Consider the following 14,500-nt stretch of genomic DNA (forward strand, 5'->3'; position numbering starts at 1 on the left):
TTTCCTGTTGTGTGAGTGAGACTCTAGCCAAGCCAAAGGTTTGTTGTTGATGCCTAGTGTGGAAGCTTTCAAAGTTCGTGTTAATGTGCACAGCCTACTGTCTTAGCAAGGTCACAGAAGATCCACATTGGATACCTTATGAAATGTTGTTCACCTAGAATTTCATCTGTTGAGGCTAAATATGGCTCACTCAGTGAAGAATCCTGTATGTAAGCTAAACTGTGTAGGTGTCAGTAAGCCATATTATGTAGTGTAGCCATAAACCCTATCATATAGTATTCCCTCGAATACCTTTGAGAACATACAGCAGAGAACTGGGCTGACAGTTAAATATTACATGCCTCAGGCGTCACTACTGCATGTTTTAGTCCATCTCAAAATACCATGCTTTTCATTGCATAGTAGCACATGTAACTGATTAAGCCTGCACATAATTTGAAAATCCTATTTAATCTACCATCACACACAGAGGATTGAGTGCTATTAAGTAATTTTACGATTTTTACAATTTCTTTAGAAGTTCTGCTTTTTTGAAATAAAGTCCTATGTCTGGCGTGTTTTCCATGTGTTTAAGCAGTTCTATGGGTTCTGTGGGAGACTGATTATTATGGTTCCCTGTATTTCAGTTACAGTGAGAAGAAATTTATTGAATTCTGAGGTTGGAACTTTTTGTTTATTCTAATGAGTGCCATTACCACACAGCTGTGGTCTTCCTGTTTGTTCTGATTTCATGTTCCTATTTGTCTCACTTTTTATGGTTTTTACTTTATTGTTTGGCTTGCTTTTTTGTGAATAATGCAATCATCCTGATTACACATGTATAAAGTATTTTGCAGTACTTCTTGTGATTTAATCGCTTGGTTTGTACTAGTCCTGTATTCTATATACAGATCCTCGCAAGTGCTATTTTAATGTCATTTGTTAACCACTTTCTGCTTCCAATACAGGTTGCTTTGATTTTAATTTGTCCTTGAGGGAAGTAGGTTTCAAAGTGTTTGACGAATATGTTCTAGAATGAATTCAATTTCTCATACACTGTGTCTGCCTGATATATTTCATCCTGTTGTTCCTGATGTAAACTATTTATAAACAATTGAGTAGATTCAAAATTTATTGTTCTAACATGTTTAACTTAGGTACGACCATGCACTGTTTATTCCGCAGGCAAGTTTCGAAGCTCTCATTTTAACATTGTGGTCAGACAGTCACTTATTACAGTCTGTGTTTTTACTGCACTTTAATCTGTGGGGTTGAGGAACACATCGTCAATCGTGATCTTGCTATATCCATATATTCTTGTTGGAAATGTTGTCCTACAGAGTATGTTGAAAGTAAACAATGATTCAAATTGCTTATGATTGTTATTATTTGAATGAAAATTTATGTTAGAATTACTGCATACCATAAAATTACTGTTATTACTTTATAGTTTTGTAAAAACTGATTCTAGCGGGGAAAGAAACTTATGAATGTTTCCCACAGGTGTCCTGTAAACTGTTAATATTATGAGGGATGGCTTTTCCAGTTTTAATTCGACAGCACAGCATTCAAAATGCTGCTCAATACAGTACTGAAAGATAAAAGTCTAAGACCAAAGAAAATAAAGCTATCAATCTAGATACATTTTTACATACAAAAGATGATGAGCATATCTGAACCTGACCTGAAACTTGCTGTCAAAATGAGATGGAGGTCTATTTCCTTTACAGCTGTGTAACATAAACTTTATAGCCATCTGACTTTATGAAATTCTCTGTCCTCATGGTCAAAGAAGCAAATTTTCATGTTTCTGGCTGGGTAAACTGCAGTGAACCATAACAAACTGCACAAAAAGCACTTGCACTCTCCTAAAGTGACTGATCTGGAGTTGGTGCTTTTGGAATTGTACACCTCTATTTCTTTGAAAATGAACAGACAGTGACCATTGATTCAGAAAGTACGTGACTATATTGGAAGGCTTTGTTGAAATAAAGGTAAGGTAGCTTGGCAGTGATCCTAAAAACCTATATTTCCAACAGGATGGAGCAACAGCCTACATCACATAATACAATATGTCTGTAGTTCGTAAAATGTTTGGAACTGTTCTCTCATTTCGGTGAACTTACTTGGCCTGTGGATGTTTCTGACCATGCATTCCAAAGGCACATCATGGGTATTAAAGAACTCAGGCAAGCCACTGGTGACAAAGTTGCAGCAATTGATGAGGACCTATGGAGGCATGTGTACAACTTCAAGAAACATTTTCATTTTCAAGAAAGGACTGATTTAGTTATAAAAAATAATAATAATAAAACTTTGTAATCAGTGGTAAATAAATGGCATCCTCCATTGTATTTACAGAGAGTTTTACTTATTTTTTCCCCTTCTTCCGTATATAATATATGAGTAGCTGAAAAACGTCAATCGACAATGCACCCATACTCTTACATAGAATGGCACAGCATGTATCATGATGTGCAACCACACTAGATGTCTTTATAAATCCATACTCTAACACAGGGAATTAGTATTCAGCTTGGGACAGTTTTTTTTATTTTTTTCCATATGTGTGGCATATTAATTGTTATTCAGCCTTGTGAACTGCCTTGTCTAACAATAATTAGCGTTACGAATAAATCCCAATACAATGGGCAAAACCATGAGTGTAAGATGGGAAGAATAATTATTAGTTTTTCAAAATAACTCTCTCTAGTTTTCGAAAACAGAGTTAGTTCTTCATGTCATTTACAGAAAGTTAATGGAGTGAGAATACCACCCCATTTACAGAAAAAAGTAATAGAGTCAATTATGAAAGGAAGAGTAATGATCTGTATGAATAAATACAATATTTTCAACAAAGCACTCTTTGGCATACAAAGCAAGTAAGTACAATTTAGACCACTACAGATTTTACAAAAGTAGTCTTGAAGATCTCGACAGGGATAACTGTGTACAGGCACATTTCTATAGCTGTCCAAGGTGTTTAACACTGTTGCCTATAAAAGACTACTAAATGAAGTGTTAGTTCTAGATATAAGATGTTACAACAGTAGGTATAAGGCTAATGAGTAGTGCCACTTTAACCTGGAAAATTAGACTGCAAAAGATAGAGATAACCCACACTTGAGATACTAATTTTTTTGTGAAGCAAGCATCAAACCCAAAACATGTTAACACAGCTGTCCCTAAGGATATTATATTAGGAAAAGTCTGCTCTTAATGTGTATAAATGAATATCTAGACAAGACAAGACATGAAAAAAAATTCTCCTTGCTCATGCTAGCAAGATTATAGTTGTTGATAAAACATCATAACTCTTAGTTTAGAAGGTACATGAAACCCTTAAGGATGTTTACAGTTGGGGTTGCATGTAATAAATTAACTCCGATCATAGCAAACAAACAGCATAAACTTCAGTGTAAAGACAGAAAACTGTTCCATCACATTAAACATGCATGAAAATCTATAGATTGTGTAGCAAAAACAAAGTTTTTATATTGATTGTCATCTGACATGGAATGAATGTCTGAAGATATTGTCAAAGAGAATGCTACAGAATGTTCCGTCTATAGGACCCTATCACCACTGTATAACAGGAAGTGACTTATGGCAACATACTGTTCCTATGTACACTAAATTCTTACCTATGGACTTCTTTTCTGGGTATCAAATGCATGCAAAATGGGAAAATCTGCTAAAACAGGCTATACAAATAATGAAAAAGTAGTAGTCAGGCTCACTGTAAGGAAATGCCTTTTTTTATGTCTTATGGTGCCAAGTGAGTTAATCTATCAGTCTTGTCACATGAGAAGAAAAATTAGTAGTATCATAAATAGTTCTACCCTTGCTCATGGAGCAAGAACCATTTACTAAGTAAAATCAAACATAAGAACTCTTTAATAGTATTTTCTATCAGAGATTGCCCCAGGAAACAAAAGAGATAACTAAAATACTTGTATTTAGAAAGGCAGAGTGTAGGACTTAAATAGTACACACTACACAATTTAAGATTAGCTACAGAACTGTGAGTATGGGTTCATAAAAAATAGTAATAACTAAATAATATCTTTCACACCATATTACACATCTAAAACTTAATGCTCTTTGCAGGAAAACCACACACACAAGTTAGGCAGTACATAATGCTAATGTCCCATCATTCTTACGAACTTAAAATTTCACTCAAGTTGTTTAGCTTTTCAGAAAGATAGAAAGAAAGGCAAAGATGTTACACAGACATGACAACATGATCATGGGCCTAAAGTCAGCTGCAACACTGTGTGGTGTGTCCTGCTGATAATGGCCAAGTGACTGAATGAACAGCTTACAATTATATTTTTCTGTTATCAAAATAACTTGTTCCAGGTATGTATGAAAGCCATCATTATAAGCTAGACATAAATGAATCAGGTACTGCATTTTTTATAATACTGGCCTCAGATTTACAAGGATGGAGGCTCATGCTCTGTGCAGCCATTCTGATAAAGGTTTTCCATTGTGCTCCTAAATCACTTCAAGAAATACCAAGATGATGCCTTCAAGGACTGGGCTGACCAACTCTACTCTCGTCATTAAAAACTTGTATATACTTTCATACATCTGTGTTTATGACTAATGTTTTTCTTTTGCATCAACCTGCCAAACACTAATTCATCATAGAATTATCCTTGCATGAATAAATTACTAGCACTAGCAATATTACACATAACCAAACAGATAGATTGCTGTTCACCACATAGAGGAGGTATTGAGTCACAGGCAGGCCCAATAAAAAGACTGCTAAAAAGTCCTAATTCAAAAATAGAAAACATGCACACACATAGCCACTATCTCCAGCCACAACAGCCAGAGATGGTGGTCATGTGTGTGTGCGTGTGTGTGTGTGTGTGTGTGTGTGTGTGTGTGTGTGTTGAGCTTGTGTGAATATGTGCATGTACTATGACTGTTTTGTCCGAAAGTTTAAATGTTTAGCAGTGTTTTCACTGGGCCTGTCTGTGACTCAGTGCCTCCTCTATGTGGTTAGTAACAATTTGTCCTTGTCATAATATTGTTATTCCATCCTGGACTTTCCACTGCTTAATACTAACACTAGCCATGGCTTTGCAAGAAATGGAGTCTGCAGTCAATAAGTGATTTAAGAAATCATGAATGGCCATCTCCAGATGTGAACTTCAGTTTTCTGATTAGAAATCATAATCACTGTACCCTGACAGTCAATTTCATTTTTTTCACTCACTCTATATTAAAATGTGAGCCTGGTCAGTGGTTTGGTCACAAACATTATATCATAATTTCCGTTTGCTATGACATCAGAAATATTTCACCTGGTTGTGATTAGTGGCACATAAATACCTCAAACTGACGTATTTTGTCTGTGAGAAGCCATCTCCTAATCTAATTGGGAGTCCCTGAGTTTGGCAAGCTATTGCTTCATTGTGACTGCAGATACTACTAGGAATTTTGCTCAGCAAGTGACACCAATGTCTCTATTCATATATGCTGTAATAGTATCCAGATAGTTTCAACCACTGTATGTATCTCAAAGAAAGACAAAGAAGCAAACAGACTCACTTCTTTGCACAGAGCTGCAATGTATAAAGCATTGATAGGCGTATCTTCAGCAGGCTTCAGTACTACAGTGCACCCAGTAGCGAAAGCTGGAGCTAATTTCCATACAGCCATCAGTACAGGAGCATTCCATGGTATTATCTGCCCAACTACTCCAACAGGCTCTTTCCGTGTGTAGGTGAAGTAAGGGCCATCTGAAATTTAAAAGACCATAACTGTCTTATTTTATCTTTATCCTTTGATCAACTGAAATATAGTACTAATTGATATGAGAAACACTATTACAAGTGTTAACGATGCCTGGGCAGAAGATAAACATTTATTTATGCAACTGCTTAAACTTTCATGGCCATTTCTTGATGTACAGCCTGTTGGCACTTATCTTGGGGTCTCAATTTCTCCAGCATGAGTGGGTAATATTGTTAAAGGTTCACCTTCTAGTCTACCACCAGCAATTCTGGATGATTATTTGACAGTGCTAACCACTCATTCTGGAAAAATGACAAAAAACACAAAATGACCATCAGTGGAAGATCCTAGGATGAGTGCCAAAGGCAACATGTCAAAAATTTCTTTCTTTCTTATTGGAACAATATCAGCTGATATATGGCTAAAAAATACAGGAAAGAAACAGAAATATGCTAAATCTACAGATTTCAGAGACTTTTTTTTCAAAAGTTCATCTTTTAGAAAGAAGCAGTAGATAAGAAAGAGGAAGGAGGATAAAAGGAATGATTTATAGATGTTGAGTTAGGAAAGTTGTTCTATGCCATGGACTGAGATAACTTCATGGTACATAAAAGCTGTTGTAGAAACAGCAGTAGTAAGGCCCTGGAATATTTTTAGCCTCAGGAGCAACAGTCATTTTTACTTCTGACTCTTTCTTTCATGTCTGTTTCCTCTTCCCAGTTATGGAGACAGTTAACCCTCTTCCATCTTGTTGTGCAGGTACTGTAACATGTTGCCAGAGGCATTAAAAATTGTGCAGCTTGTTGTTGGTATAGAGGAGTATTGTGTGGTAATTTGTTTTCTGCAATTGAAGAAGATCGATTGAGAAATAATTCTTGCTGAGTTGGTGTAAATGTATGGCTAACAATGCACTATAGGACAAATGTTAAATGGCACAGACACTTCAATTAAGGCAAAAAAGCCTGAAAGGCAAAGACGAGTTGAGAATCACAGGACAAGTGGAGGCCCATGTGCTGTAAAACCATCATACCACAATCAAGGTGTCAATGGAAAAACTGAAAACAGGTCCTAGTTTAGACTTCAGTGTCTGGCACAACATTATGAGCATGACAAAGATCACTGAACACTATGTTCCGTGATTGCCCAACCCCATTCAGAAAGCCCACCTAATTGTGGCAGCAGCAGAAATGTTGCAGCTGTGTTAGGCCACTCAAGATTACTTCTTTAGCTTCCTAATCACCAGTAAAGCATGTTGCACATGGATTCATCACCACTGAAAATGGTGAACAACCAATCATCTCCGGAGTAGTCTATAATGAGTTTTTTGGGATTGCCATGCTGTGATGTTAACTGAGTATGCTCGTTACTACCATAATTTCCAGGCTACTTACAGGAGATTGCCAAGGGAGTCTTTTTGGCTCATGACAATGCCCCAGTTAAGTCTGCACTGGCACGGCCACACATGCAGTGTATCTGAGCTATCAAATTGTACCTCTACCCCCTCCCAATTCTCTTTCTCCCTTCTTCTGAAATAATTAGTCATTTGCATATAACAATGGTGTTCTGTCTCTCTCTCTCTCTCTCTCTCTGTCTATGTATGTGTGTGTGTGTGTGTGTGTGTGTGTGTGTGTGTGTGTGTGTAGGGCAGGTACTACTAAAGTTTATCTTTTATGGGCAAAACACAGCAATTAAATGTTGCATTTGGCCTATTACACTGGTATGCAGTTATCATTCACTACTCTAGTTAAAGATATGAACTCTCATTACCTGTAGGTATGGTGTGACCATGGATTTTGTCAGCCCAGCCAGCAAGGTAACGTAAACAGTTGGCAGAAAATATGATTTCACCATATGAAGCTGGGAATATCTTCCCTCCTTCCATGCTCTGCAGTACAGCCAAATAGTGAATATCCCTTTCTATCAAGCCTGCTAGCTATAAACAGAATAAAAAACAAAAAACTAGATTAAGTGTGAATCATAAACTTGCATCTTTTAATGGCCCAGTGGAGGGAACATAGTACTCTGAAGTAAAACAAAAACTGTAATACTCCTTATCTTTTGCAACAATGACAAGAAACACACTATCTTCAGTTAGTTGGTGTTATTATATTGCATTACATGGTACATGACACCTCAGTAAGAAGAGCTGTGACATACAAAGCCTAATAATATAATCTAAGAATGGTAGGACCCTCTCACTATCTACCAAAACAGGAATAAATGGAGCAAGGCCACCACATGGCACAATTTTTTTTTTTCTTTCCTACTTCGGTAGTTCGTTTCTCTTGTGTATGTGTGTGTGTGTGTGTGTGTGTGTGTGTGTGTGGATGTGTGGATGTGTGTGAAATTAATGATAGTATTCCCATAAAGAAATGCAAAGTAATTAACAAAGGTTTCAAAACTAAGTTTCCGAACAGACAAAGTCCATGGTATACTAAACATCTTATTGATTTGCAAAACAAGGCTACATTGTTATCCAAACAGCTAAACAAAAATCAGGCAGATCTTATGTACTAATAGATAGGGAGCATTGAGAATCGCAGAAGGTGGTTTTAAAAAATTGCATGACATCAGCAGAAGGAATCCATCATGAGGTCCAAAGTGTTACCAGTAGCTCAGTTAGCAAAATGGGGTAGAACGATTGAGCAATAAGCGACACATTTCTGTAGTCGTTACTAACTGACACTTGAGACTGAGTAAAGAGCAATGCCACTGAGAAAGAGGAAGGAAAAAGAAAGACTAGACTGGAGTTTATTGTCCCATCGGACAGCAAAGTCAGGACAGATGGAACACAAGCTCAGATTATGAAAGGATGGGGAAGGAAATCGGCCATAGCCCTCTGAAAGAAACCATCCCAGCATTTTCCTGGAGCAATTTAGGGAAATCACTGAAAACCTAAATCATGACAGCTAGACACAGATCTGAACTGTCATCCCCCTGAATGCAAGTCCAACATGCTACCCAGTGTGCCACTTCACTCTGTGACACCAGTGCACCATGACTAATCAGAAATGAGTGATGAATCACACTATACCTTCAGGCAATCCGATGAAAGGGTTTGTGTTTGGCAAATGAACGGACACTGTTACTTGCCACCATGTGTAGTACCAACAAAGAAGTATGGAGGATGTAACATTACAGTTAGTATGGGAGTGTTTTCCGTGGTTGGTGTGTGGTCATCTTACAGCACTTAAGAAAATGCTAAATCTGCATCTATACCTATACTCTGCAAACCACTGCGAAGTGCGTGGCAGAGGATATGTCCCATTGTACCAATTATCAGCCTTTCTTCCCATTCCATTCGTGTTTGGAGCGTGGGAAGAGCGAATGTCTGAATGCCTCTGTGCATGCTGTAATTATTCTATCTTATCCTCAAAATACCTATGCATACATACCTACACACATACATACATACATACATACATATGTACATACATTAATCCTTGTTCCACAGATCATGAATACAACATTTCGTAATGTTGGGGAATGTGTCCTTTAACATAAGTTTTTTTACACAAAATAATTAATCATTTTTTTTTTTATTTTTTTTTTTTATAGTTACTACTTCATATCTAAGAATTCATGTGTTGAGTAGAAAGAGTTGTCATTCAGAAATTATTTTAATTTGCTTTTAAATACTGGTTGGCTCTCTGTCAGACTTTTAATACTATTTGGCAAATGACAAAATATTTTTGTGGCAGCATAATTCATCCCTTTCTGTGCTAAAGTGAGATTTAATCCAGAATAGTGAATATCATCCTTTCTTCTAGTGTTGTAGCTATGCACTTCACTGCCATTTTTGAATTGGGATGGGTTATTAACGACAAATTTCATAAGTGAATATATGTATTGCAAAGGTACTGTGAATATCCCGAGTTCCTTAAATAAATGTCTGCAAGATGATCTTAGGTGGGCTCCAGCTATTATTCTGACTACACACTTTTGTGCAATGAATACTTTCTCTCTTAATGACAAATTTCCCCAAAATATGATGCCATATGAAAGCAGTGAATGAAAATAGGCATAGTAGGCTAATTTACTGATATGTTTATCACAAAAATTTGCAATAACCCTAATAGCATAAGTAGCTGAGCCGAACCGTTTCAGCACATGATCAATGTGTTTCTTCCAATTCAATTTCTCATCAATCCGCACACCCAGGAATTTTGAGTATACTACCGTAACAACAGACTTCTGTTCATAGTCTATATTTATCAATGGTGTTATGCTATTTACTGTGCATAATGGTATAAACTGTGTTTTCTCAAAATTTTGTGAGAGTCTATTTGCAGAGAACCACTCAATAATTTTCTGAAAGGCGTTATTTGCAATTTCCTCAGCTGAATCTTGCTCCTTGGGTGTGATTATTAGACTTGTATCATCAGCAAAAAGAACTAACTTTGCATCTTCATGAATATAGGGTGGAAAGTCGTTAATATATATTAAGAACAAAAAGGAACCAAGACTGAACCCTGTGGGACACCATTCTTAATACCTCCCCAGTTAGAGGACTCTGCTGGTTTCTGTAGACTATCTGTACTGTTAATTTCAACCTTCTGCATTCTTCCAGTTAAGTAGGAATTAAACCATTTGTGCACTGTCCCACTCATACCACAATACTTAAGCTTATCTAGAAGAATTTCATGATTCACACAATCAAAAGCCTTTGAGAGATCACAAAATATCCCAATGGGTTCAGTTATCCATTGCATTTAATATTTGATCAGTGAAAGCATATATAGCATTTTCTGTTGAAAAGCCTTTCCGAAAACCAAATTGACATTTTGTCAGTACTTCACTTTTACAAATATGTGACGCTACTCTTGAAATACATCACTTTTTCAAGAATTTTGTATAAAGCTGTCAGAAGTGAGATTGGGCAGTAGTTGTTAGCATCAGATCTATCCCATTTTTATGCAATGTTTTAACAATAGCATATTTCAGTCTATCTGGAAACAGGGCAACCGAGAGCTACTACATATGTGGCTGAGAATCCTACTTATTTGTTGGGAACAAGCTTTTAGTACTCTGTTGGAAATGCCATAAATTCCATGTAAGCTTTTACATTTGAGTGAATTTATTATTTTCGTAATTTCAGTAGGAGAGGCGGGTTGAATTTCAATTTTATCAAATTGCGTAGGTAATGCCTCTTCCATAAACTGCCTAGCATTTTCTAATGAATAGCTGGAACCTATTTTCTCTACAACACTTAAAAATGATTATTAAAAATGTTATCTACTTCTGACTTCTTGTTAACAAACTTTTCATTGTGTTTGGTAGAATTACAGTCTTCCTGTGCTCTCGGTTGCCATGTTTCCCTTTTCAAAATATTCCAAATTGTTTTAATTTTATTATCAGATGCGCTAATCTTAGACATAATACACATACTTCTGAACTTTTTAATAACTTTTATTAGTACAGTGCACTAGTTTTTATAATGTGTCATTGTTTTGGGATCATTACTCCTCCTAGCTATAAGATACATTTCCCTTTTCTGTTTACAAGATATTTTTATCCCTTTAGTAAACCATGGCGTTTTACATGGTTTCTTACAATTATATTTCACTGTTTTCTTAGGGAAACTGTTTTCAAATATACTCACAAAGGTATCATGAAATAGGTTAAATTTTAAATTAGCATCATGTTCCCTGTACACCTCATCCCAGTGCAACTGTTGCAAGCTTTTCCCTAAAATTATGAAGTGTTAAATTGTTAATGGAATGCACTATATTGGAGGACTGTTTTGCATTACTGTATGGAGCTATATCATATACTGTAACTAGCTGTGCAGCATGATCAGACAGACCATTCTTCACAGGAAAAGTTTTTATTTGATCAAATTTATCTTGGTCTATGAAAACATTATATGTCGGTGTGCTGCTTTCCTGTAACACATGAGTAGGAAAAATAATAACTGATGTCAAATTGAAAGAACCAAGTAATACTTCAAGGTCAAGATTTCTATCTGACTCTCTCACAAAATCTGTTCAAATCCCCACAAACAATAATTTGTTTTCCTTTGTCTGACAGGTAGCACAACAAAGCATTCAAGTTTTTCAGAAATAGATGAAAATTTCCCAATGGGGATCTATACAAGGCTGCAATTATAAAAGTACCTTTATTTGGTTTAAGCTCACATGCACATGCTTCTATGTGTTGCTCTACGCAAAATTTTTTAGTTTCCAAATTTTTCACACTACGACTGATTTTAAAATATGTGGCAACTCCTCCTCTCTCAACAACGTCTCTACGTACATGAGCTGAATGCTTATATCCACCTACATTTACCATTTCCATACCTATGACTATATGATGTTCAGACAGGCATAGTACAGCTATTCCACCCTCAGTTTCTAAATCTTCTATACAAAGAAGCAGCTCATCTACTTTGTTTTTTAATCCACTGATATTCTGATGCAATATATTAACATTATTTTTTAGTGTGCTTTTATGTGAATCTTGCGACATACTAACATTATTGTTCACTGTACTGTTAGGAGAATTTTGTGATGTTTTCACATCTCTAGTACCTGCCTGTCTGAACGTTTCATTAAGCTTAATTTCAATCAATGTAGGAAGATTGGATACTGAACTTAGCCTATAAAAGAAAGTACTCCCATGAGTTTCAGTGCCTCCCCCCCCCCTCACCTTAAAGATTTTGTTATCATCCCAGCCAGTTTACCCTTCCCTTTCCTATTGAGATGCAGGCCATGTCTTGTGAAGTCCCACCTACCAATACCATCAACAGGAACCAAACCTATGCTTGACAAAGTAGCCATCCGAAGCAGTTGATGGGAACGATACATAGGGATGTTTCCAGAATGAGATTTTCACTCTGCAGCGGAGTGTGCGCTGATATGAAACTTCCTGGCAGATTAAAACTGTGTGCCTGACTGAGACTCGAACTCGGGACCTTTGCCTTTCGCGGGCAAGTGCTCTACCATCTGAGCTACCGAAGCACGACTCACGCCCGGTACTCACAGCTTTACTTCTGCCAGTATCTCGTCTCCTACCTTCCAAACTTTACAGAAGCTCTCCTGCAAATCTTGCAGAACTAGCACTCCTGAAAGAAAGGATACTGCGGAGACATGGCTTAGCCACAGCCTGGGGGATGTTCCCAGAAAGAGATTTTCACTCTGCAGCGGAGTGTACGCTGATATGAAACTTCCTGGCAGATTAAAGCTGTGTGCCCGACCGAGACTCAAACTCGGAACCTTTGCCTTTCGCGGGCAAGTGCTCTACCATCTGAGCTACCGAAGCACGACTCACACCCGGTACTCACAGCTTTACTTCTGCCAGTATCTCGTCTCCTACTTTCCAAACTCTACAGAAGCTCTCCTGCAGTTTTAATCTGCCAGGAAGTTTTGATACATAGGGAGGTTGTAATATATTCCTACAAGCATCATTTAAAGTCAGGTCATGTAAACTTCCTTAGTAAACTTTTTCAGGATAGTTTACATCTGTTTTGAAGAGTCTACCAGTTCAATTTCTTCCACATCTCTGTGACACACACATGGATCAAACAAACCTGTAACCATTTGTGCTGCCCTTCTATGCATATATTCAATATCCTCTGTTAGTCCTATTCGGCATGGGTTCTACACACTTGAGCAGTATTCTAGAACTGGTCACATGAGTGATTAGTAAGCAATCTCCTTTGTAGACCGATTGCACTTCTCCATTATTCTACCAATAAACTGAAGTCTACCACCTGCTTTAGCCATGAAGGAGCCCATGCATTCATTCCATTTCATATTCCCACAAAGTGTTACACCCAGTTACTTGCACGAGTTACTTAATTCCAAATGTGGAAGGGCGTGAACACATTTTACAGCATTGTGTGCTGCATACATTTGAGGAAGTGTTAGAAGATTGTATCAGGACAACAATTAAAAAGCACAATAGTTGCTGAACCAATAATATTTTGTTGTTTGTGATGGTTTCAAAGTAATTCCATCTTCTGGGATACAATGTAATGTTAGAAACAAAGTATTACAATTCTGGATAAGCAGTCATTCAAAAAATTAAAATGTAAGAGAAAACTCATGATTGGGCATTACTCACAAAAGGCACGAAAGAACTCTGTGGTCTGGCGAACAAAAGTTCTGTGTCCTGCTGTATAAAACAGTGTTCCTGATAAGTTAACAAAACAAACACTATCTGCAGAATGATGAAACACCTAAGAAATATTAAGAGTAGAAAAAGAACCACACAATATGGGAGAGAAACACAGGATCCCAACAGCAACCACACTCATGCTTGTCTTGCTTACTAACAGGAAAAATGTGAACAGCTGAGGGGACAGACCAGTGAGAGCATGTGCCTCATGTTACACAACAAAGCTGTTGCATGAGCTAAGGTAGGTGAAAGATTTAAAACTACAAGTGGAGAAACAAAATAAAAGAGTTTGGAGACTCTAAATAAACACTACGGAGGAAGAGATGTCACATAAAGTTGTGTGACCACCATATTAACCAGTTTTACTGGAAAAAAATCAGACCAGTTAACAAAATTATGTTTAAGAGAGGAAATGCTCCAACACAGACAAAACATTAAAAAAACAAACTTAACCTTTAACTTGATGTAAGTTGTAATTAGCTAAAACATTTTTTATGTCACAAATATGTACACTTATTAATAGTTTGACAGGGGTGAGAGTGGAGGCTGCTTAGAATATCTGACTCTGTAAGTACATTAAGTGTGGAGCCTATACCTTCAGTGTGCAAGACTACCACGTCACCATTAAACTGTTGTAATTCATATT

The 14,500-nt window shown here is 37.0% G+C and overlaps 1 protein-coding gene across 1 annotated transcript in view; it reads right to left on the bottom strand.

Annotated features, from left to right (window-relative positions):
• Positions 1–14,500, bottom strand: part of LOC126481478 (aldehyde dehydrogenase 1A1-like) — a 39,556-nt gene that overhangs the window by 14,751 nt on the left and 10,305 nt on the right. Inside the window, exons 4-5 of the mRNA XM_050105257.1 lie at positions 7,504–7,669; positions 5,551–5,741 (exon numbers count right to left, since the gene is read on the bottom strand). Of these exons, the coding sequence (XP_049961214.1) occupies positions 5,551–5,741; positions 7,504–7,669 (357 nt within the window). The remainder of the gene's footprint in view (positions 1–5,550; positions 5,742–7,503; positions 7,670–14,500) is intronic.

This window comes from Schistocerca serialis, chromosome 5 (genome assembly GCF_023864345.2).
Source record: "Schistocerca serialis cubense isolate TAMUIC-IGC-003099 chromosome 5, iqSchSeri2.2, whole genome shotgun sequence".
Classification (NCBI taxonomy): Eukaryota; Metazoa; Arthropoda; class Insecta; order Orthoptera; family Acrididae; genus Schistocerca; species Schistocerca serialis.